At 42.4% G+C, this 22,767-nt stretch overlaps 3 protein-coding genes across 6 annotated transcripts in view; 2 read left to right on the top strand and 1 right to left on the bottom strand.

Annotated features, from left to right (window-relative positions):
- arfgap2 (ADP-ribosylation factor GTPase activating protein 2) overlaps positions 1-4,286 on the top strand; it is a 15,122-nt gene extending 10,836 nt beyond the window's left edge. Inside the window, exons 8-16 of the mRNA XM_024263181.2 lie at positions 31-83; positions 178-314; positions 383-514; positions 1,246-1,374; positions 1,446-1,598; positions 1,670-1,796; positions 1,867-1,954; positions 2,719-2,843; positions 3,417-4,286. Coding sequence (XP_024118949.1) covers positions 31-83; positions 178-314; positions 383-514; positions 1,246-1,374; positions 1,446-1,598; positions 1,670-1,796; positions 1,867-1,954; positions 2,719-2,843; positions 3,417-3,437 — 965 coding nt within the window. The 3' untranslated portion in view covers positions 3,438-4,286. The remainder of the gene's footprint in view (positions 1-30; positions 84-177; positions 315-382; positions 515-1,245; positions 1,375-1,445; positions 1,599-1,669; positions 1,797-1,866; positions 1,955-2,718; positions 2,844-3,416) is intronic.
- pex16 (peroxisomal biogenesis factor 16) lies at positions 4,229-9,932 on the bottom strand. Its single transcript, XM_024263183.1, has 11 exons — positions 9,717-9,932; positions 9,595-9,630; positions 9,127-9,203; positions 8,806-8,939; positions 7,741-7,841; positions 7,436-7,510; positions 6,325-6,468; positions 5,679-5,751; positions 5,372-5,491; positions 4,861-4,925; positions 4,229-4,561 (listed from the first exon to the last, which is right to left on the bottom strand). Exons 1-11 carry the CDS (start codon positions 9,847-9,849, stop codon positions 4,503-4,505), a joined length of 1,017 nt encoding a protein of 338 aa, XP_024118951.1. The 5' UTR covers positions 9,850-9,932; the 3' UTR covers positions 4,229-4,502.
- The window catches only part of cars1 (cysteinyl-tRNA synthetase 1), a 27,223-nt gene continuing 14,162 nt past the window's right edge, over positions 9,707-22,767 (top strand). Inside the window, exons 1-11 of one of the 4 annotated variants that reach the window (XM_024263177.2) lie at positions 9,770-10,080; positions 13,292-13,528; positions 15,982-16,073; positions 17,107-17,195; positions 17,269-17,365; positions 18,707-18,805; positions 19,206-19,355; positions 20,714-20,854; positions 20,929-21,017; positions 21,093-21,214; positions 22,297-22,409. In XM_024263177.2, the coding sequence (XP_024118945.1) occupies positions 10,059-10,080; positions 13,292-13,528; positions 15,982-16,073; positions 17,107-17,195; positions 17,269-17,365; positions 18,707-18,805; positions 19,206-19,355; positions 20,714-20,854; positions 20,929-21,017; positions 21,093-21,214; positions 22,297-22,409 (1,251 nt within the window). In that variant the 5' untranslated portion in view covers positions 9,770-10,058. Of the gene's footprint in view, positions 9,727-9,769; positions 10,081-10,291; positions 10,315-13,291; positions 13,529-15,981; positions 16,074-17,106; positions 17,196-17,268; positions 17,366-18,706; positions 18,806-19,205; positions 19,356-20,713; positions 20,855-20,928; positions 21,018-21,092; positions 21,215-22,296; positions 22,410-22,767 lie in introns of those variants that run through there. The other 3 variants (XM_036217370.1, XM_024263178.2, XM_024263180.2) reach the window with 3 other exon arrangements.

Here is a 22,767-nt window from a genome sequence, read left to right as displayed (position 1 = left end):
GTGCTCAGACTAAGAGCTCCTCTGTTGCAGATGTGAAGTCCTCCATCATCGGAAAGAAGAAGCCCATGGCTGCCAAGAAAGGGGTGAGAGTGTCACATGACCATCAGGCCCGCCTGTTATTAAGACAGAACCACGAAACAGTCGGTGTCACTCAGAACCCCCTCCCTCTTCACACAGCTCGGGGCAAAGAAAGGTCTGGGTGCCCAGAAGGTGAGCAGTAAGAGCTTCTCTGAGGTGGAGAAACAGGCTCAGGTGGCTGAGAAGCTGAGGGAGGAGCAGGCTGCCGTGGCCAAGAAGCAAGCCGAGGAGTCCATGTAAGAAGCTCCTCCCACTCTTCCATCTGCAGCTGTTTCCTCTCGGTGAGTCTCCTTCTCTGGTGCAGAGTGACCTCCATGCGTTTGGCCTACAAAGAGCTGGAGATCGACAGGAAGATGGAGGAGAAGAAGCTTCAGAACCTGGAGGGGAAGAAGAGGGAGCAGGCGGAGCGGCTGGGCATGGGCTTCGGGAACAGGAGGTAGGATCTGGGACGTTTGGGACTGGGCTGTGGGAGGGGCTGAGGGTAGAGATGTTCTGCTTGAGCGGCTCGACTGCATCGAATCTTTCAAAGCGGAGTAATCTTTCACCGGTGGAGTATCGAGCGTTCACTTCAGATTGGGGATGATCACGTGACTTTCCTGATGAAGCTTCATTTCATCACTCGCGTATGGCCGACTATTCGTTCAGTAAGTCTGTTCATATAGAGAGACGTGAGCAGTGATAAGTCAGTCAAAGATATTTTCTTTATCTATAAGGTTCACGTCCGTTTCACTCAGAACATCAGTGCATGAAACGAGGAAGCACAATGATTTCACTGTTCTATTTCTTTTATAAAATGCAAATAAGAAACCGTTCATTCATTCAAATTGTCCTATTTTAAAAATCAAATTTATTCTTTTTTAACTAATCTCGCAAACAGTATTTTAAACATGAAATGTCAAAATGTGACACAACCTCATTATGATTATTTATGATTTTGGAAATCATAAATGTGTTATTGTTACACATGACTTAACACACATAATGACACTTTCATGACACACTGGTGGTGTAGTCTGACCAATACATGTGACTAGTTTCAGTGTGTCAAATCTTCACAACCCTGAACCATTTCAACACAGTTTGATTCATTTCGGTTCAGTGGTTCACAAAGCTTTGGTTTCTTCATCACTACCCGAGTGTGATCAGGGGTGTGGCCTCTGCTTTCAGCGCCGTGTCTCACTCCGTGATGTCAGAGATGCAGGTGATCGAGCAAGAAACACCCGTTGGAGCCAAGTCCTCCTCTCGCTCCAAACTGGACATGTTCGACGAGCCAGGCTTCACCTCCGGACCGCCCAAGTACGTTGGACCCAAACAGAACCTCCCTGAACGGAGCTTCCGAGCCTCATTCGTGCCCGTCTTCTGCTCAGGTACAAGGACAACCCGTTCACGGTGGGGGACTCCTTTGGATCCAGGTGGGACTCTGAGGGAGGAACCGCCTCCTTCACCGCCTCCTGGGCGCTGGAGAAGGAGGACCCTAAAGAGGAGGTCACCATTTCAAGCATTCAGCCAGTTGGAGAGAGGTACCCTCAGCTCGACTCGCTGCCCTCTGCTCTCTGAGCCGCCGGGTTCTGATGTTTGCGCTCCGTTCCAGACTCCCCAGCAGGAGAAAAGCCGAGGTGTCTGCTCCGGCGTCAGAGTCCAGCAAGGCCAGGCAGAAGTTCGCCAACGCCAAGGCCATCTCCTCTGACATGTTCTTTGGCCGTGAGAGCAGCGCCGAGGTGAGGAGCTTCGGGGAGGCCCGACTGCTTCTGCGTGGTGCTGCCGCCTGACTTTGTCTTGTTTCACCAGTATGAGGCCAAAACCCGGCTGGAGAGTTTGTCTGGAAGCACCTCCATCAGCTCCGCCGACCTGTTCGGAGAAGATGGCGACCAGAAAGGTGAAATGCTGCTTAACCTTTTAACACACGGGTGTCAAACTCAATCGCACAAGCGACCAAAATCCAATACACACTTTAGGTCGCGGGTCGAACAGGATAAACATTTATTGAACACTCTGAGTAACTTTTAAACATAATTATGAACATATAGCACTACCTACAATAATGCTAGTGTGAATGCTGTAAGCTGAATTTGACAGCTGAAGATGCTGAAATTGATAGTTAAAAATGCTGAAGCTGATAGCCAGCTAAAATATTAGCTAAATGCCAAATTAGCCTAAAAAACTTATGTTAGCCAAAACAGCTAGCATGTAGCTGAAGAAATAGCAAAACTTTAAACTAGCCTAAAAAACTGAAAAAGCCTAAATTAGCCACAACAGCTAGCATGTAAATATTAGCCTAACTTCAAAACAACCTAAAAAACTTTAAAAAGCCTTGATTAGCAAAGAAGCTAGCATGTTGCTAAAATATTAGTTAGTCAAAACAGCTAATTTGTAGCTTAATTATCAGCTATACTCCAAATGGACCAAAAAAAAAAAACCTGAAATAAAGCTTCAATTATCCAAAACAGCCAGCATGTAGCTGAAATATTATCTAAACTTTAATATAGCCTAAAGAATCTAAGTAAATGCCAAAGTAGTCCTAAAAGCTAGCAGAATGCCAATTTTTAAAACTTTCATTGTTAACAATTAAAAAAATCCTAGTAAATCGTTGTAAGAAACGGTGTAACATTTGCCCTTACCCTCCCCCTTCCCCATTGCCAGGGAGGACGTCCGGCTATGACGGCGTGCTCCCCTCAGGACCAGACATGGCTCAGTTCAAACAAGGCGTCAAAACTGTGGCGGGAAAGATGGCTGTCCTGGCAAACGGCGTGATGAACACCATCCAGGTGAGACTGCAGGAAGCTACGGCTCAGTCGGCCGCTGTGTTCAACAGAATCTGGCCACAGAGAAAAAGTATGGCGCTCGAAAATCAATAGCTGGAAGTCCCTCCCCCCTGTCGGAGCCAGACGCAAAAAAAAAACATTTGTCCCAGAAGTCCTTGCTCGGACTTGTTTTGTTTTTTTTTCTTTCGTTTTTTGCCATTTTTTCTCTGTGACGCTCACCGTCACTGAGAAAAAACAGCATGTCGCCGGCTCTGATCAGCTGATTCACACAGGAAAACTGTATTTATTCTGCTTTTTCTCCAGAGGTAAACGGAGAAAAATTTGAACACTTGTTAATACTGACTTGAAAAAAATAAAACGATGAACGTTCTTTGTCCCATTTGAAGCTCATCTACACTCTAAACTGCGACAGTTACCCTTTATTCACATTTAAAAGCTGATATTTATGAAAAGTTTTTAATATATCATTCTTTAAAATTTGAGAAGTTTCTGCTTCTGGCTAGAGATTGTTTCTGGCGCCATCTTGCCTGTGTTCAGAAGCCCTCGCTGTGTTTGCTCACATGTGCTGTTTTTCAGGATCGCTACGGCTCCTACTGAGCGAGGACACGCCCCCCAGACCACCAACCGACCTCCTGATTGGCACATTCGTACTGGAGAGAAGAGCCGAGCAGCATCAGATCTTCCCTCGTCAGACTGAACTTTATTTTCATAAATGAAACCATCAGAGGAGAAAAAAGGCCTTTTCTAAAGTTTGGTTGTGACTTCCTGTCTCGTTGGTCTTAGATTTTCAAAATGCCGTGAGCTCCTTCTAGGTTTTATTCTTCAGAACTCACAGTGTTGATTTGGATTCCTGCATCAGAGGCTTAGTCGTGGCGTCCAGCCCCACAGCGCGAGCATAAAGACCCGAGTCATCAGGACTTCAGCGCCGTTTCCTGTTGAATTTGACAGACTCCCGAGTTGGATTCAGATTGGAGCGTCACCCCCCACCCCCCAGCTGCATGTTTCAGAAACGGTTCATTCCAGACATCGTTTTCCTGGAGCCTCAGTAGAGCTGATGGCTTCCTGCTCGCCCATCAAACGCCTCAGCAGTTTTAAAGTGAAACCAGCTCAATTTATATGTCAATAAAACTGCTGCTCCCCTTTCAGTTTAAATCCCCGGAACCAAACTGGGTTTCATAGAAATGAGAAAACCCGAGTCTGATCCATTCAGGAACGAGTCCGAGACCCGGGTCTGGAACCTCACAGAAACTATGAAATGATGCTCTGATGGCTGCAGCCGTCCTTCAGAGAAACCCAATCACAATCGAGCTCCAGCATGTTCAGACTGCCCCCTCCCCGGCATAAGCAGGTCTGACCCCCCCACAAAGAAAGCCTCCAGCAAACAGAGCCCAAACAATGAAAGTATTTATTTGTAGGCTACAAAAATAAATGTATTCAGAATTCTAACAAAGATGAAATGTGTTTGTGTTCTTCACTCTTTGAACTCGTTCAGAATCATCTGCTCTGGTGGGGGGGGTCTGCATGGATTCAGAGCAGACTCAGTCACCGAGCTGCTCCAACCACAAACCCGCCAACCTCCAGCTCTGGAGATGCGGGTTCAGGGAAACAGAGACTGCAGCAGCTTCAGGCGGTTCTGTCAGGCGTTTGGATTGCACGACCCGCTCAGCCCCAGTTGTAGAAGTAGATCTTCTGCCAGGTGGGGAGGTAGTCCATCAGAGGACCTGCAAGAACACCATCGTCCGGTCAGACGGGATGATCCTCGTTAGGAAGCTCTGCAGCATCCTAAACTGCTCTGCGGTGGATGGAGGCGGAGCAATCGTCACGTTCAACGACGACTTCCAACAGAAAACAAGGAAACCTCCATCCTGCAGCATAGACTAATGACAAAACGGCTGCTGCTCAAAGTGTTTCAGGATGAACAACTAAAACGATCATCTGCAGTAACAGTCATGATGAGAGCTTCTTAAATCGCTCTTCAGAAGCTCATTTACATAAAATGCTCAGAATTCTTTGTACTCACGTGCAACAAGTCCAATTCCTGGAACGTGTTCAGCCAGAATTTGCAGCAGGAAGAGAATCTTCTCCCTGCAGAAGACGCATGAACATTCAGAACCTCCCACCAAATCCCAAACTGGGCTGAGTGTTGATGTGTGCAGCTGGGATTTGTGGTCCAAGTGAATTATTCTGTTTTAGCTTTAATAATATAAACAAAGCTTTATATTTATCATCACAGCAGTAAAAATCCAAAAACCTCCTGACTACCAGAAAAAAACATGAATTGTAAATTCACCATAAACTACATTCCCCAGAGCCCCGCCCCTTCACGTGGTGTGGTTACAAAGCCTCAAATGTTCTTTATAGATCCTCAATAGACCATTTTCACATGACGTCACATCGCTGGTCGAGTGCTGAGTCGCTTCCGTTGTCTATGGTCTTATTAAAAGATTCAAAATACTTATAGAAATCGTGCATGTCAGGCTGAGAACCTTTCTTCGGATCTCTGATCAGGAGATGATCCTGCAGACACTCACCTGGAGTATCTGTCATAGAAGGGGGAGCGCAGCAGGTAGTACAGCAGTAGGAAAGCCCGCCTCCTCATCTCGGCCCTCTCCCATCGGTTCTGAAACTTGACGTCGCTCAGAACACCGAAGCTGCAGAAGCACGCCATGACGTTAAGAACACTGACACACTTGCTCCGCCCCTTTAGCCATGCAGAGCTTTTAGTTTCAACCTCACATCAAAAAACTACAGCAGACACACGAAACTCACAGACGAGCTCCTTTATGTCATTCAGACCTAGAAAAGTTCTGTGAGGATGGACGGCGCGGACACGTTTACCTGGACAGCTCCAGGAACCCAGACAGGAACCAGGGCTTCCAGGACTGCTTCCCGCACAGTCCCAGGCAGAGCACTGCAGGCCAGGTAGGGGGCGCCGGTTAGGGAAAAAACGCAAATAAACAAGACAACAAAGCAACAACATTCTGAAGGTGAGCAGACAGAAACAGCAGGAGTTGATGATGAAAGCGGGGAGGACGGAGGCGTTTTAGGGGGGAGGGATCTATCTCCAGACGCTGCTCTGAAACTGGCAGGATTGGGTTCTTCAGCATATGTGGACGTCACAGCAAATGTGGTCAAAGTCAACTCTGAAGCTGTGCCCCCCCAAGAGGAGCTAAAAGCTCCTCTAATCCAGAAGCTGTGACTGCTGTTGGATCACAGTGCCATCTTGTGGCTGAGATCAATATTACAGTGAAGAACAGCTGACTGATGTGTTTTTTTCCTCTGCAAACATTTTTTTGGGCACAAACAGATTCCTGTTTGCTTCTTTACATCATTCTGCCTCTTTGCTGCTGACAGCAACATCTGAACATTAGTCTCAACTCCCTCAGGAATTCATTTGCCACTAAAACAGGAAACAGGAGAAAACTGGGAGAAGTTTTAGAGAAAAAACTAGATGTAGTTTCTGCAGCCACTAGAGAAAGGATACGGTGTACAAGCGGCCGGCCGATGAACACACACTCAGCAACAGTCTCTCGGAGGCCGAGAGGAGTTGGACTGGAGCTCTGTGTGGAGTTGCTTCTCTTTTTCTGGACGGGAGCTCCCCATACCCGAGGAGCCTGCAGGGAGGGAGCTGTCACAGCGAGGACAACAAACAGAAGGTCCTTAGATGAAGTGACAGCTACTGTAGTTCTTCAGATTAGCAATCTTCACCATCATGGACAGAAAAGTCCAAACCTGTCTTTTAAAAAGGCGTCCGGTGATTGAACACATTCAGAAAAACAATCATTCACAGGTCAATCGAATGTCCACCACTTTCCATCCATTCATCCTCTAAATCCTTTTTGGGGGAATCTGGTTGCTGGAGCCTATCCACACAAATGTCAGGCTAAGGCAGGGTTCACCCTAGACCACATGTGTCATAGTCAAGGCCCGGGGGCCGGATGCGGCCCTCCGGGTAATTCTATCTGGGACAAATTTAGCTACTAATACACTTATGAAACAGGAGAAAAACAACACCTAGTCAAGGAGAACATTCAAACTCCACACAGTTTCCACCATTAACTGTATATGAGAACTGGACTAAGTGACTCCTCCTTCCTGGCGTTCCAAACAGGAAGTACCTGCTGGCTCCAAGAAGCCGAAATCCCATAGACTTCTACAGATAAATACATACAATCAATGGTTAAAACTAGGGGGGTTTAAACTAATATTTACTCATTTTTTGAGTAAATATTAATATTATTGAGAAAAATGTTTTAAAAAGCTTCTTTATGCTTTGCAAAAATAAGAAAATCAATATTTTTAATGAAATCTTGAGGCCCTGAATGTATTTGCTTAACCCCTGTATTATGCATGCCGGCCCATCTGGACCTCCACTCTGCTCTTCTCATACCCCCCGCCCCCCAAAGTCTTCCTGTCCCCCCACATAAAACATTCCAGCTCCACCACTGGTATTAAACGTCTGGAGCTGGTGAACAGTTCTACCTCCAGTTACGAAAAGTAAAGTTCCTCTTGGAGCTGCAGCTCCAACTCCTCATGACAGAAAAATGAAAGAGGGGAGATCATCCCAGCTGAGGTTCAGAGCCTGCAGGACTCACTGCTGCTGAGGGGTCTGATGACACGCCCCGACCTCTGACCCACAAAGCAGGCGTCCTCCTGCTGCTCGCCGTCATCTGTGGACACGAATGCACTCAAGTTAGAATCAAAGAATGAGGTTCTGGAAACAACAAACCTGCTGATAATTGATATGTTTTAATAAATCTGGATTTATGTGTTTTTTTTACTTATAATAAATGTGAGAGGACTGTGGTGAGAGCTCAGAGGATCCTGCAGGTCGAGAGGTTTACATAGGACAAAAAGAAGGTCAGGACATGAATCCTTGAGCCGTGACAAAGGAACTGACCTCCATCAGCACACTCTTCACCTCTGTCCAGGGGGATTATGGGAGGGGACGTCTGAAGGCCAGATTTGTAAACCAGAAGAAGAACAATCCGGAGAACTGCTCTGGGAGAGAACAAACAGGAAGTGTTAGTCCTCAAACAGGAAGTTGGAAGTTAAATCTAGGATGCACCTGGATTTATCCCAAAAATGTTGATGTCCTGATGATGATGATCAGCTCTGAAAATAAAAATCCAGCTCTGTTAACCAGAACATGTGATACTGAGACGATCATCTTCTGGCTTCCTCTTAACGAGGATTTCTTTCTATTTCTACAGTTTATAAACAAAGAAGTAACAAAGTCATTATAACTAAAGCTGAATTTCGAACTACCAGGCCAGCTTTTATTTTGAAAATATATATAAAAAAGAAGTGATTATTTAAAAAAAATATATTTTTTTAGAACCTTGTTTTTGTTGTATCTCCACAAAAGAAAAAAGATCTATGAATTTCTTGGTCTTTCCAGAGATTCTTCCTTTCCTTTAATGTTATTGTGACGTTTGAAATAAGGACGGTGGCTGTTAAGGAACAAACATGAACCTGGAGAAATCACACAAAGGCTTCATTCATGGAGGATGAATAAATCCTGTGGTCATGTGACCAAAGACTGAATAGTTTTGCATTTTCTTAGTCATGGATAAAATGTTATTGAACCCCCATTCGTTTGAAAATGGGAAAATAGGTGAGACAAACTCACCTGTCAGCTGTTGGGACACGCCCCCTAAAGCTCCTCCAGGTATTCAGGCTAACCTGCTGTTTGTTTCTGGTCTCAAACTGAACCATGTTACACTGAAGGAAATGGGGAGAAACCTGACGACATTTAAAGCCATCTATCGGTCACATGGGGAACTGGCTCCAGTTCATTTCATTTTCAAATCAGCTTCAAGCAGGAAGTGAAACTATTTAAACTTCATCTGCAAATCTCTTACAAATGTTTGTGTCTGAGACAAAAACCTCTAAACCAGCATTCGGTCTGAGCTGCATCAGAGACAGCATCCGATAACCAGCGAGGAGACAGAGGAGGACGTACTTGCAGATCTGAACAAGTGCGATCACCAGCCAGCGCCCGACTTCCCCCCACAGCTTACAGGCCCCCATCTCCAGGAAAACTTCCACGTACTCCAGAACCGACAGCCAAGTCAGGAGCCTCTGCTGGGACACGGACTGCAGGAGCAGACGGTTCGGTTGAGTTGTTTGGATTTTTGTAAAAATAAGAAAACATCAGAATCGACGGATGATAAGATACATTTGACTGGATTCAATGGTTTTAAAAGAAATGAAGAAATTGTTGCATCATGCTGTGTTATGTTAGTAAGGAACATAACCTGCAGACAGAACAGAACAGGCTCACCGCGGGCAGAGCACGTCTCAGGCCTTTACGCAGGATGCTGTCATTGAACAGAACCAGCAGGTTGGAGGTGGAGTAAACTGAAACACAGACGCACTGACCGTCACTCTGTGAGGACACAGAGCTCTTCTCCTTCACTCACATGTTACCCTGATCCATCCATCCATCATTTCATCCATCCATCTCTCCTTTCATCCTTTCTCCATCCATCCCTCTGTTATGTGATTTTTTTTTTTTGTATTTTAAAGCCTTTTTCCATTCATGTCCCCTCACTTGACATTTTTGAAAAAAACTCATACATCCAGTGTTCCTGCATTTTCAAAGGAGCAGTTTTGTCTGTCCTTTATCATTGCAATAAAACATAATTCACATAAATCAGTCGTCAAAACCAAAAACATTAAAATCATTACATTGTAAATATTCAACGCGCATGCGCACACCTGCAGACTTCCTTGCATTTTAGCAACTCACCTAATTCCGATATTTCATGAGAGTCCGCGAATCGACCTGCAGTTTGGGGATAAATCCTCCGTTAGAAGCAGCTCAGTCATGTAAAGGAACACGGGAGCTGCTGCTGCGGAGCCGCGGCTCACCTGCGATCAGGTAGGACAGAGTCCGGACGGTGTTCTCCAGCTGCGCCGTGGCCGCGGGGTTCCTCCTCACGTACTCCGTGTAGCGCTCATAAATGCGACCCACTCTGTCCAGCCACTCCTTAGCGGGAGACATTTTCCTGACCGGCCGGTCGTAGAAGAGAGGACAGGGTCTTTTCTGAGGCTCCAAGCCCACTTTTTCGGATGTAAACAAACTTCCGCTTGTTGTGGACCGTCAGTCAATAGCGTCCCCCTCGCTACCAGGTCCGCTCGCGTTCGTTCCGGGTCCGTCCTCTTCCGGGCACGTTCTTGTTGCATCAGCATCTGCCGGTTAGCTCTGTGGTCATGTCGAGCTCAGGAGACACAGGTAGGCGCTTCTCCCCCTCTGTCTGTGTACTGGAGATGAATTTATCACAGAATGGGTCAATAAGCTGCAATAAAGAGACAATGAAACCACCGGAGCGCGAGGCGGTCAAGGAGCTGCGCTAGCTCCGCGACAACAGCCGAGCTGATGACAGCCGCTTAACCCGGGTTAAAGCTGTTGATTTACCTGAGCTACTCCTACCAATTCACCCTGGTGAGACCTGCTGATGAACCCGAGGTAATCTGCTGATATACCCGGGTTAGACCTGATAATTTAACCGGGTCAGACCTGATAATTTTCCGAAATAAACCCACACATTTACCCGGGTTAGACCCGCGGATTTACCCGAGCTGTACCTGATAATTCACCCTGGTTATTCTTACTGATTTACCTGGGTCCAACCTGCTAAATTACCCGGGTTAAACCCGATTATTTAACTGGGTCAGACCTGCTAATTTACCCAAAATAAACCCACTGATTTACCCAGGTTAGAACTTCTGATTTACCCAAGTTAGACCTGCAGATTTACCTGGATAAGAATTGCTGATTTACCCAGGTTAAGTCTGCTGATATACCCGGATTAGTCCTGATATTTTTACTGGGTCAGACCTGATGACTTATCCAAATTAAACCCACGGATTTACCTGGGTCCAACCTTCTGATTTACCCGGGTTAGTCCTGATAATTTTACTGGGTCAGACCTGGTGACTTATCCAAATGAAAGATTTACCTGGGTCCAACCTTCTGATTTACCTGGGTCAGAACTTCTGATTTACCCAGGTTAGACCTGATCATTTAGATTTGCTAATCGACGTGAATTAAACCCCACAGATTAACCTGGGTAAGACCTGCTGATTTACCCGAGTCCAAATTGCTGATTTAGACCTGCTGATTAACCCAACTTAGACCTGATAATTTACCCAGGTTAGACCTGAAATTTTTTTTCAGGTCAGACCCCTAATTATCCAAATTAAACCCACTGATTCACCCGGGTTAAATCAGCCGATTTACCAACGGTAGACCTGCTGATTTTCTGTTTTGCTTGAATATTAAAATGTTTGATCTAACAGTTACCAAAACAAAAAAACATTCAACCTTTCTAAATCTTTCGTTTAGTTAGGTTATCTAAAGTACTTAACGGGGTTTTGGTGTTTGGGTGTTGAAATCTCTTTAGAACAGACCCAGTTCAGGTTCTGTGGTCTGGTCTGTGTTCCTCACATCTATTGTTGTGTTCGACTGTGTCTTGTGGAAATCAGGATTCCCTTCAACCGTCAACTTTGAAACCATCATTGCTGTTTTTGACTGAATCTTCTGCACTTCTGTTTTACTTTCTTCATTCTCTGTTACGCAAACTTCAAATAACGGCTAAAACTGGACGACCCTCTCGGATCATCTTTTGATCCATTGTCCCTGATGTGGTCTTTTCATGATGATTATACTGTTTTATATGGAGTGATATTTATGCCTCCAGATTGCAAGCAAAGGTCACAGATTTTCTACGTTGCAAACAAAATGTTGTGTTGCAAATAAAATATTTAATATTTGCTTTGCAAACTTTTTTTTCTTAAGAAAATTTTTTTGCGATCAAAAATTTTTAGATGCGTAGTGCCTCATCTCGTTTTCACCCTATCTTTGGCTTTGCGTTCAACTTTTTCTCTCAGCATAATGGTTGTGCCATCCCAGACAGCCTGCTGATTGGTCTAGATTCTATCCAATCAGGTGTCTCTGCCTCACATAGCAGTGCTAGGGGACCTAAGGTGGTTCTGGACGTTTTGGACTATCCATCAGTCGAAATTCTACAGTCTTCAACCATTCTGGCCCGTTTCTCTGAGCAGAACTCAGAAGGAGCAACAAAGCTGAAATATTCAACAGGGCTCTGGATTTATTCATGTTAATGTAGCGACCAGCGTGTTTAAAATGTCAGCAGCAGAGAAGAACGTCTCAGCTTCGTCTACGTCCAGCCGGACGTTACATTGTTACCATGGGAACCAGCTGTCGCTTGATCTTTAGCAGCATCACACCTAAAATAAACTCTTTAGTAGGCAAAAGTATTCTCACTGTGTACGTATGCTCATTTGGTTTTCATTTAAATATAAACGTCATCTTTTGTGGGATCTGCATTCTCATACAGGAGGAGCTGTGCCTGTCAGGGGCATGAACCTTTAGGTCTTTGACCTCTAGAGCTCATCTGTCAAAGTCAAGGCCCGGGGGCCGGATCCGGCCCTCTGGGTAATTCTGTCCGGCCCTCGAGATCATTTTATTTTATTGATATTAATGGTCCGATGTTATCTTGTGCTCATTTCTAACTTGTATAATTTTGACAAAATATATTTTTATGGAGAGTAAAATATTGAAAGTTTTTTAAGGTTTAAATTGATTTATTCTGGAATAATAATCCTGCCTTTTTATAATTCAAAATTATGTTAAAAAGTTACAGTTTTAAAGTTTTAAAAATTGGCATTCGGTTAGCTTTTTGGACTATTTTGGTATTTACTACGATTTTTTTAAGCTATTTTGGAGTTTATCTAATATTTCAGCTACATGCTAGCTGTTTTGGCTACTTTAGTATTTTTTAAAAAGTTTTTTAGGCTGTTTTGGAGATAGGCAAATATTTACATGCTTGCTCTTTTGGCTAACTTTTGGGTTTTTTCAGTTTTTCGGACTATTTTGAAGTTTAGCTATTTTTTCAGCTATATGCTAGTTGTTTTGACTAACCTAAGTTTTTTTAGGCTCATTTGGCATTTAGCTAATATTTTAGCTGACTATCAGCTTCAGCGTTTTCAGCTATCAATTTCAGCATCTTCAGCTATCAGCACTAGCATCTTCAGCGGCCAAATTCAGCTTACAGCATTCACACTAGCATTATCACAGGTAATACTACCGGTATATATCTAGTTCATAATTATGTTAAAAAGTTACAGTTTTAAAATTTTAAAAAATTAGTCCAATAAATGTTTATCCTGTTCAGCCTGACATAAGGTGTGTTTTGGATTTTGGTCCCTTGTGCGACTGACTTTGTTATCCCTGCTCTAAAGTGTGTGGATTTGTCTATAGCTGCTGTTGGTTTTAGAGACCCCCCCCCCCCAATGATGACAGTTTCTTCAGAGTCTTAGCTGATGCTGGAGGGAGGGCCGTTTGTTTTCTTGTGTTCGGAGGCGTGTTGCTCGTTGGTTTGTAACCGTTGCGACCATTTTTGCCCTCTGTGTTTTTGCAGCTTTTGAATTTGGCTTCTTGCTGCAGATCAGGGAGGAAGCTGCGCTGGCAGCGGCCCTGAATGACTACCTCAGCTGTCGCAGCTACCTGGCTGGCTTCAGCCCCTCCCAGGCAGACCTGAAAGCCTTTAGGCTCCTCCGCAGGCCCCCCGAGCCGCAGCATGTCCACGCTCTGCGCTGGTACAGACACATTCAGCTGCAGCCGGAGCTGAGCGCAGGCGCAGACGCAGACAGCAGCAGTGAGTAGACGGCTGTAGGCAGCAGCAGCTGAGGAGTGATTGTTGTGTGAAGGCCTCTGAGAGCAGCTGCTGATCAATGAAGCCTGCCCGCCGTGTGAAGTGTCCGCGCACGTGCAGCTGGAGCGGACCGCGCACGTGCTTCTTCATAGAGGGCCGGTGCAGCCGTGCACGTGCTGGTTCTGCTGTGAACAGCATGAATGTTCAACAACTACAGTGGCCCCTCGGGGTCACCTTCTAAAAATAACCTGTCAAATATTATCTTTAATTTTTTACAATGATTTTCGGATAATTTTAAGGTTGTAAAACTCCCCTCTACTCACTTTATACACAAACCTTCATTGAAAAATAATTGTGGCGGGGACGAGATTGTTTGACAGGGTCTACAGCCAATCAGGAGGCAGAACACAACTGTCAATAAAGCTTGCAAAATTTCACCAAAAAAATCCAAAATAAAGATGAACCACGATGTAGTGAAGGAGTTATGTAATAAAAATTGGGTTGATTGATTGATTGATTGTTTTATTTCAAGCATAGATTGAAAAATACAGGACAAAACACAATTACACAATTATTTAAAACTCATTACAGAAACAATCAAATGCATTGATTAGAAAATAGAAAAATAAAACTCACTTATGTCACATTTGGTTCATTCATTTTTGTGTTAATTAACTAAAGTCAGTAGAGTTTGATTAACTATAAAAATTGCGCAGTGTTAAAATCAACAAGGTCATACAGTTTTAGAATTCTGGATTGATCAAATAAATTGTTAGTGTGATCAAGATAACCGGCTTTATGTATAATTCTGATGGTTCGTTTCTGAAGCATAAAGAGAGGATGTAGTGAACTCTTATCATTATTACCCCAAATTTCTATACAGTAGGTGAAATATGGTAATATTAAGGAGCAGTACAATAAATATCTACAGTTGTATTCTAATATCTATTCAGATTTATTTATAATTGAAATACTTTTTGAAACTTTAGTTTGTGTGTGTCTGATGTGTGGCTTTAATAAATGTAATAAGGAAGGTAAAATAAAACTTTTTGGCAGAACAGAAGCAAGAACAAAATAAAGAAAAAACTTTCAGTGCAGTTTTTTCACATATTTCCATTGTTAAGCTACAGTCTCATATCCCAGAATGCCACCAGACAGCGACCTAAATGGAAGTTCTTCAGCTAATTCAGCAGGTGGTTGCTCTGCGGCATTTGTAATCGGGAGTTTCATTTTCACACGCCGCGTGGGGGCCGCGGAGGTTTCAAGAAAAAGTACAAATGTAACGACGACCGGAGGATTGTTCTCTAAAACTTGACATCCGTCGGTGGCCTGCCGGGCACATTTTAGGTCGCATGGTGGCAGCCCAGTGACAGGTGGGGATGACGCCATTATGAAATTGGGCGACAGCTGGGCAGTAGTAGCCGATTCGCCGGCCGGCAGCAGCAGCTCTGATTGGACGATGAACAAATGTCTGTGGATTGCAGCTGTTCATACCAACCAGCTGCCTGGTAGCATGGGGGCATATCAAAAGTGCGGCATTGTGCACGCCTGACGGCTTGCTTCTACATTCACCACCACGCCAACAGTAAAAACAAAATGAAACCTTGAAGATTCCTGATCACGCAGATGCAGATGTGTTTGTGAGCGGAGCATCAGCTGCTGATTGAGGAGAGTAGTTTAGAGCATTTTTAATAATTGAAAAATATACTTTATAGTTTTATAAAGCAGATGGCACCCTTGGCGGCCGCCCAGTTCACTCATTTATGGCGTCCAGCTCTGAATCTGCGGTGATCTACCAGCTCCTAGTAAAGATGGCGGCCTGAGCCTCAACCTTTGAACATTTTTCTGAAAACATTAATACTTTCTTAATCATTCTGGGATATAATAGTTTTTGTAGTTTGCAGTTTTTATTTTTTATTCACTGTATGATTTCTAAAGGAAGATGTCCACCTGACAAATTGACCAAAAGAGTTCAGGGTTTGTCAGAGTGTGAAGTTAAAGTCTAGAGATGAACCTCCAGAGACTTTCAGACATCAATACACTCATTAAAAGAATGTGGATTTTTTCACCTGCATGTTTATTTCACTTTAAATGTGTTTGTGTCGTGTTTGAAATGATGAGTGTGCATGACTGTGTGACGCTGACCTGCAGGGAATCCTTAACAAATGGTTGATTTGATGCAAACAACTTTTCTTGTAATAAGATAAAACATTAACTGCATGAATGATGAGACTTTATAGTGATTTTTAGAGGTGAGTATTTGATAAAACCATGAATGTTTTTTTTTTCTTCTGCTCTGATTTTAGTTTCAGTCACTCGTTAAAGTGAAAGCCTCGACCCTGTAAGGAGAATGACTGTGATAACCGGCTTTCTACACTCGTTCCTTTGAAAGTTTGTCATTTGAGGAACTTTAGTTTCCTTTGGGAATCTCATGCAGGTCATTTGTTTCATTTCAGCCAAAGGGAAGCGGCTTCAGCCCTCATGGTCTCCACCAGCAGGGGGCGATGTTCCCCAGCTTCGCCTCTACAACAGCCTGACCAGAGCTAAGGTGGGTTTGCTGTTTGGACAAAGATCTGCACAGGAGGAGGTTCAGGTCAGAGTTGAAGAGTGTTGACCACAGTCGGTGAGCAGGAGGAGGCCGTCCCACACCGCTCATGGTGTCATCACCCTATCATCACTCTGAAACTGATTTTATGCTGACCTAAGCACTACATGGGACGGTGATGATTCAGCTCTTTTCAGCTGAGAATCATAGACTTGGACTTGGAGCTCCTGACCAACTATTTCACATTTGGCCAAAGGCTAAAGGTCGTGGCTGGAGAAAGCCAAAAGACCATCGTTTAACTCAGGAGGTCTACAGACCCTTACTGAGTCTTTGAGGTCTTCCATTAAAATAGACTAAAATAAGGCCATTTTTCCGATTGAATTGAATTGAACTTTTTTGATATCACAAGGATAAATTAATTTGTTATGGAAGCACAGAAGACAAAAATTACATAAAGAAAAACATCTGTAAGAATTACTAAATACATAAATAATTACAAGAAATAAGTTAATAAATGAATAATATATGATATTAACAAGTAATAAATGAATAATATATATTAACAAGTAATACATGAATAATATATAATATTAACAAGTAATGCATTGATAATATGTATTAAGAAAGCAATTTAAAAAAAATGATATTAACAAGTAATAATTAATGATGTATATTAAAAGGAAAATTAATAATATATGATATTAACCAGTAATAAATTGATAATATATGATATTAACAAGTCATAATCTGATATTGTATGATAGTAACAGTAATAAATTAATAATATAAAATAATAACAAGTAACACAATAATATAGGATATTAACAAGTAATAAATGAATAATACGACGAGCCACTTTGCTCCTTCAGAATCTGCTGGAATTCTGGCGTTGACAGTTAAAAAGTTACACTGTTAAAGACCATAAACACTGGAGCTCTTGTGTTAGGGGTTAAAGACCAGAAAGAGGACACAATAAAGTTGTTTCAATCATTTCTGTTCATGTCAGAGTGACGCTTTACGACCCTTCGTCTTCCAGGAGCCGTTCTTTCCTCAGAAAGGGAACAAAGTGACGTGGTACTGCTGTGGACCCACAGTGTACGACGCCTCACACATGGGACACGCCAGGTAACGGCGAGAGGACACACCCCCAGGATTATTGAACTGAATTCTGTCATTTATATTGATGGTTTTTCTCCAGGTCCTACATTTCATTCGATATCCTCCGGAGGATCCTGAGGGATTACTTCAAGTATGATGTCTTCTACTGCATGAACATCACAGACATAGATGATAAGGTAAGAAACAGAAAACAGAGGGATTCTCTGATGTTTGTTTCATGTTTTTTCTTTCTGATCATTTCCTTCACGCCTGTTTTTTGTCATAAAGATGTTTTATGATAGGTTAGTCCTCTGGTGTTTCTCTATCACTCTGACACTGAGTTTGTTTGGGTTTGGGTGGAATTCTATGGAGCTATATTGGGGCCATAAATATTTGAAACCCAAATAAAACATTTTAAAAGAAATTTTGGTGTTTGGCCAAAAAAAAAGAGTAAAATATCCAAAATGTTTTGTTATTTTAAAGTAAACGTCATTATTTCCAGCTTCAAATGTTGTTTTTTAGGATTCAAAACTCAAAATTTCAGTTTCAAAACTTTTTTTCACTTTCAACTCATTTTTTTTTTGTTTTCAAATCTGAAAATTTCAGTTTCAGAACTTTTAGCCCTGTTGTGGTGCATTGGGGCGGGGCTAACATGAAGGACCAATCAAAATCAATGAGGGTGGTAACTTCAGTCCTGGTGCATTCACTGACTCTGAGAACTTCGATAGTTACGGTCTGTTTAGTCTGTAATATCATAGTCTGAAGTTGTTCCTAAACGGGTGTAAAAATCAAAGTTTTATCACGTGTCCAAAATGCTGTTCAATCCTTTGAAACGTCCTTTTGCTTGCATTCGAAAACGAAAAAAAAAAAGAGAAAAAAAACAAGTGTTTCAAAAGATTTGAAACTGATTTGAAATTGAAATTTTGAGTTTTAAAACCTAAAAAACAGAACATTTAAAGCTGAAAATAGTTAAGTTTATTTTAGAATTGCAAAAAGTTTTGGACATTTTACACTTTCCAATATGTTTTTCCAAAATGTTTTATTTGTGTTTCAAATATTTATGGCTCCATAGAATTCTAATGGCCTTAGAATCCTGTCTCATTGTAGAAAGTTTGACTGTAACAAGAACCGGAGTTCTAAAGAAACAGTCGAACTAGAACACAAATTTAAAATGTTCGTCTGCAGTTGTGGGAGCTTTTGGTTTCTCCAGTATAGAGGAAGAAAGTTGGTTTATTAAACCTGTTTTCTGTTGGAAACACGGTGGTCAGTTTAGATGAAAGGACTGTGAGTGTTTTCTAGTTGATCCATTTCTATGTAGGTGTTGTTGTATCTTAATTTATGATTTTCAGGATTTATTTAATGACCAGAAGCTGAAGTTAACCAGGAAGTTGATAGAAAAACTGACATTGTTTAAAGTGATAAACATCATTTCTTTCTTTCTGAATATTTGTGTTTCTGTCTTTTATGCTAATTCGAATTAGAAATGTTTAGAAAAGTCTGCCCCCTCAGGGTTCAGTTCTCATTCTCTCCTCTGTCAGATCATCAAAAGGGCCCGGCAGAACCACCTACTGGAACAGTACCAGAAGAAGAAACCAGCTGCAGCTCAGATCCTGCAGGACGTCCTCAGTGCCAGAGGGGTGAGTCCACGCAGCGGAAATCATGCAGACGTCTGCTTATTTATGGAAAGTAAACGATGGTGATGATTAACAACTTAAGTAGGTAATTTATAAATTCATGAATGAATGAAAGTTACATCCTTGAATCAGAAACAAACAACAATAGAGTTTTAAATTGTGAACACGTCTGAAAAACGGCGCCGTGTCTCTGTGTTCTTCTAGATTAGCTCAGAAACATGATTTTGAATACATTTCCTCCATGACTGGTTACTTAAAGGACACGTTTGAGCTTTAACAGAGCCTGAATAACTTCCTGCACAGTGAAACAAAAGAAGACCCATCGAGTCTTCCTCCTGTGACCGTCTGACCATCAGCTGCTCCTCCTCCTGCTGACCTCAGACGTCTCTCGTGTTCTCTGCAGCCCTTTCAGGAAAAACTGGCCTCCACGACAGATCCAGATAAGAAGCAGATGCTGGAGCGGCTGGACGCCGCCGTGACCTCGGCCCTGCAGCCGCTGCAGGCGGCCGTGGAGCACAGAGCTGCAGACGGAGAGCTGCAGCCGCTGGCTCAGGTGAGGACGTGTGGTCGCCGTCTGCTGCTCCGCCTGCAGGTGTTATTCGACAGTTAGGAGGCAGAATGTCAACGCTGATTCTGATTGGCTGTTGGTGATGTCAGTGTCTTTGAAACAGCTGAGTACATTTTGCGATTGGTCAATTTTTTTGAGGAAAAACTGATTCTTTTTTTAACTTTGGATTTGTGTGTAAGTAAGTCTTGATTTGTAACTCATATAATAGATGCGTAAGTACAAAAGTAACAAAATAAAAAGAAATACAATGTACACATGTACAAATTAAAATTACAACAGCTTGAAACTAATTACACACACAAATCTTTAAAAGTTACACACGAATCACCTCTTACACACAAACCTCTGTTACACACGGATCTGTAGAGAGACTCTTCACGTCTCACAGATTCGTCCATAAGTGATGCGTTTAAATACTACTAGAATGCTGGGTCATCAGAGTTTTCTTATCAGTCATTTTAAACTTGGATATAATATGAATAATAATAATAATCAGTGAATAATATCCGGTAAAACTTGACATTTTCCCACTTTCTTCAACAGATATGCCTGATAATTATTATAAAAACGTTTAAACAAACTCAAAATGTATTATATGAGTTACAAATCAAATATTACGCATGCAAAAAATCGGGGTGATACTTATTTCTCTCCATATTACGATGCCCTCCAAAAGCAGTGGTGGTAGTATTAATTTAATCAACAAAACAAACTAATTTAAAAATAAAAAACCTCAGTGATTTACTGAGTTTTTACTCCTTTTTTGTAATTTTTAGATACATTTATTTTTTGTTGTTGTGATGGCGGGTCTCAGCCACCGTACTGAACACTCTTTAGCTCCTTTCTGAATAGCAGTGAACTGCTAGATGACTTTTAAAGCTCAGAAAAACAACCACAGATAATCCAGGAGATAACAGACTCAAACTAAAAGCTTTCATGAAATCAGAGGATAGTTGTTTTTGTATTGTATATTCCACTTTTTCAGACTATGATGTTCATTTTTTGCTTTCCAAAAAGCAATAATGATGCCTAACCTCAAACAAGTCATGTTATTGTAAAGTCAACAGTGGAGCTTTTCTGTCTGATTTCTGATCTGAATTGAAAACTGACTAATCTTCTCATTGGGGCAGAAAAGGAACCAGGTTTATTTAAAAAAAAAGGTAACATTACATTATGGAAATGAAGGTTTTTATATAACATTTCAATGTGATTTTCCAAGGCTTTTCCTCAAACATCTCCAGACGTGTTGAGGTTGATCGCTGCTCCTCTAGTCTTCAGATGAAGAGGTTTAGATCAGGGTTAGCAGTGCATTGTGGGTCTGATTGGGTCTGTTTGTTACTCAGGCATTGCTGGAGAACTCCAAGGATCTGCTGGCCGAGTGGTTAGATCAACAGTTTGGAAGTCAGGTCACGGATAATTCCATCTTCTCCAGCCTTCCTAACTACTGGGAGGGGGAGTATCACAAAGACATGGAAGCTCTAAACGTGAGCAGCAGCTTCCCGTCAGCTTCAACACTTTAAATCTCCCCCGATCGTCTCCAGATGTCGTCTCCTTCCAGGTTCTTCCTCCGGATGTCCTCACGCGGGTCAGCGAATACGTCCCTGAGATTGTGGAGTTTGTGAAGACCATCGTCTCCAACGGTTACGGGTCAGGAAGAACCCCCGTTTGACTTCTTCAGCTTCTCCAGCAGCGTCTACAGGTTTGCCTCTGTGCTGTTTGCAGGTACGAGTCCAACGGTTCCGTTTACTTTGACACGGCGAAGTTTGAAGCCAGTCCTCAGCACTCGTACGCCAAGCTGGTTCCAGAGGCGGTGGGGGATCAGAAAGCTTTACAGGAAGGAGAAGGTACGTCTGAGTCCGCCTGCTTTCTTCTGCCTTTCAGTTCCTCATCTCCACAGATATTAGATTTCTTTGGTATTTTGTTTCCCCTTTTAACTTTTGCTGAGCGGAGCCACCAGAAAACCAAAAACTTAATGGAGATCTTTTACAAAACAGAAATCTTCATTGATACAAATAGAACATAAAAACAGTATTAATATAGAAAAGTAGAAAAGGAGAACTAAGACAAGACAAGGAGACGGCAATCTGAAAGTTGTAAATATAAGCTAATGTAAATAGTAATAAAATGACATGGAATTTCAATTGGTACTATTATTATTTAGGTTAACATAAAGAGCAAACTGAAAAAAGATAAAATAAATTTCAATAAAATCACAAAAAACTGAAAATGACTGTATCAGTACTGGACTGAGTGTGACCATATCCATAGATAATGGTTTAATTCCTGCTCCAACCAAATGAAGAATCCAGTTGCCACGGACGCCGCCATGTTGGAGCCAGTAAGCAGTGATTGGTCCCAGTTGGTTTGAGTCCAAGTTTCTATGGCAACCAGCTTACCAATCAGGAGTGAGCTTGTTGTAAGGCCACACCCCTAACACTTGAAAGTGGGCTACTCGAAATCTGTCACACATTTTAAACTAGAGAAAAAATATTATGAACGATAAGAATTATTAAGAACATGCTTAAAAAATAGTATCAGGCTGTGTAATACCTGTATATGTCTTTATAGAAGTCTATGGAATATAAGGGGTCACTCAGTCCGGTTCTCAAATACAGTCAACGGTGCAAACCATTGGTGCGTGTTCCGTCTCTCATACGTGATGTTTCAAAAACAGGATCTTTAGAAATCCTATCCCATTGGCACATTTTCTTTAACCCTTCAGCACCTGAGGCGTTGGCAGTGATGCTTAAACACGAAATCTCTAATATACTGGAACTTTTCAGAAAAAATTGAGCCGCTTTTCTCCTTCAGAATCTACTGGAATTACGTTGATCGTGTTAACTATTAAAAAATTACAGTATGAGTCTGTTTACTTCCTTAAGATTCAGTTTTTGCAGTGATACCAAAAGTTTGTTTTGTTTGTCAGGCGACTTGAGCATCTCTGCTGACCGGCTCACTGAGAAGAAGTCTCAGAACGACTTTGCTCTGTGGAAAGCCTCCAAACCCGGTGAACCGTCCTGGGACTCTCCGTGGGGAAAGGTGAGCTCTGCTGCCAGACCAGAGTCTGTCCTAAAGCAGGAGGGAATGTCGGGTTCTGATGAGCATCAGTGCATTCCCTCATGAGCCTGCTGGTGTTTTTTTCTAAATATGTGATTGCTTAGTAAGCATTCACACTATAGTGATTCTCCTGCTCCTTTCCATATGTTTTTCGACACAAAAAAATTCAGTCACACTTTCAGTGATTTCAGCAATCTTAATATCAAAGCCTTCAGCTCGTTCAGGACATTACTGATTGTACTTTTGGTAATTATAAACTTTATAGTTTTTGAAATATTGAGCAAAATATCCATCCATCTTCTTGTCCGCTTCTTCCCTTTCGGGGTCGCGGGGGTGCTGG

Source organism: Oryzias melastigma, linkage group LG3, assembly GCF_002922805.2.
Source record: "Oryzias melastigma strain HK-1 linkage group LG3, ASM292280v2, whole genome shotgun sequence".
Lineage (NCBI taxonomy): Eukaryota > Metazoa > Chordata > Actinopteri > Beloniformes > Adrianichthyidae > Oryzias > Oryzias melastigma.
Note: the sequence above shows the minus strand (reverse complement) of the source record. Positions and strands in the feature narration are given on the sequence as shown.

Bases quoted from the DNA above. Each gene is read 5' to 3' on its own strand.
- pex16 (XM_024263183.1), bottom strand. From the start codon at position 9,849: ATGTCTCCCGCTAAGGAGTGGCTGGACAGAGTGGGTCGCATTTATGAG. The intron at 9,204-9,594 runs GTGAGTTGCTAA...TCTGTGTTTCAG, and splicing joins TCATGAAATATCGGAATTAG to TTTACTCCACCTCCAACCTG. The intron at 7,511-7,740 runs GTCAGTTCCTTT...TCGTGTCCACAG, and splicing joins TGAAGAGTGTGCTGATGGAG to ATGACGGCGAGCAGCAGGAG.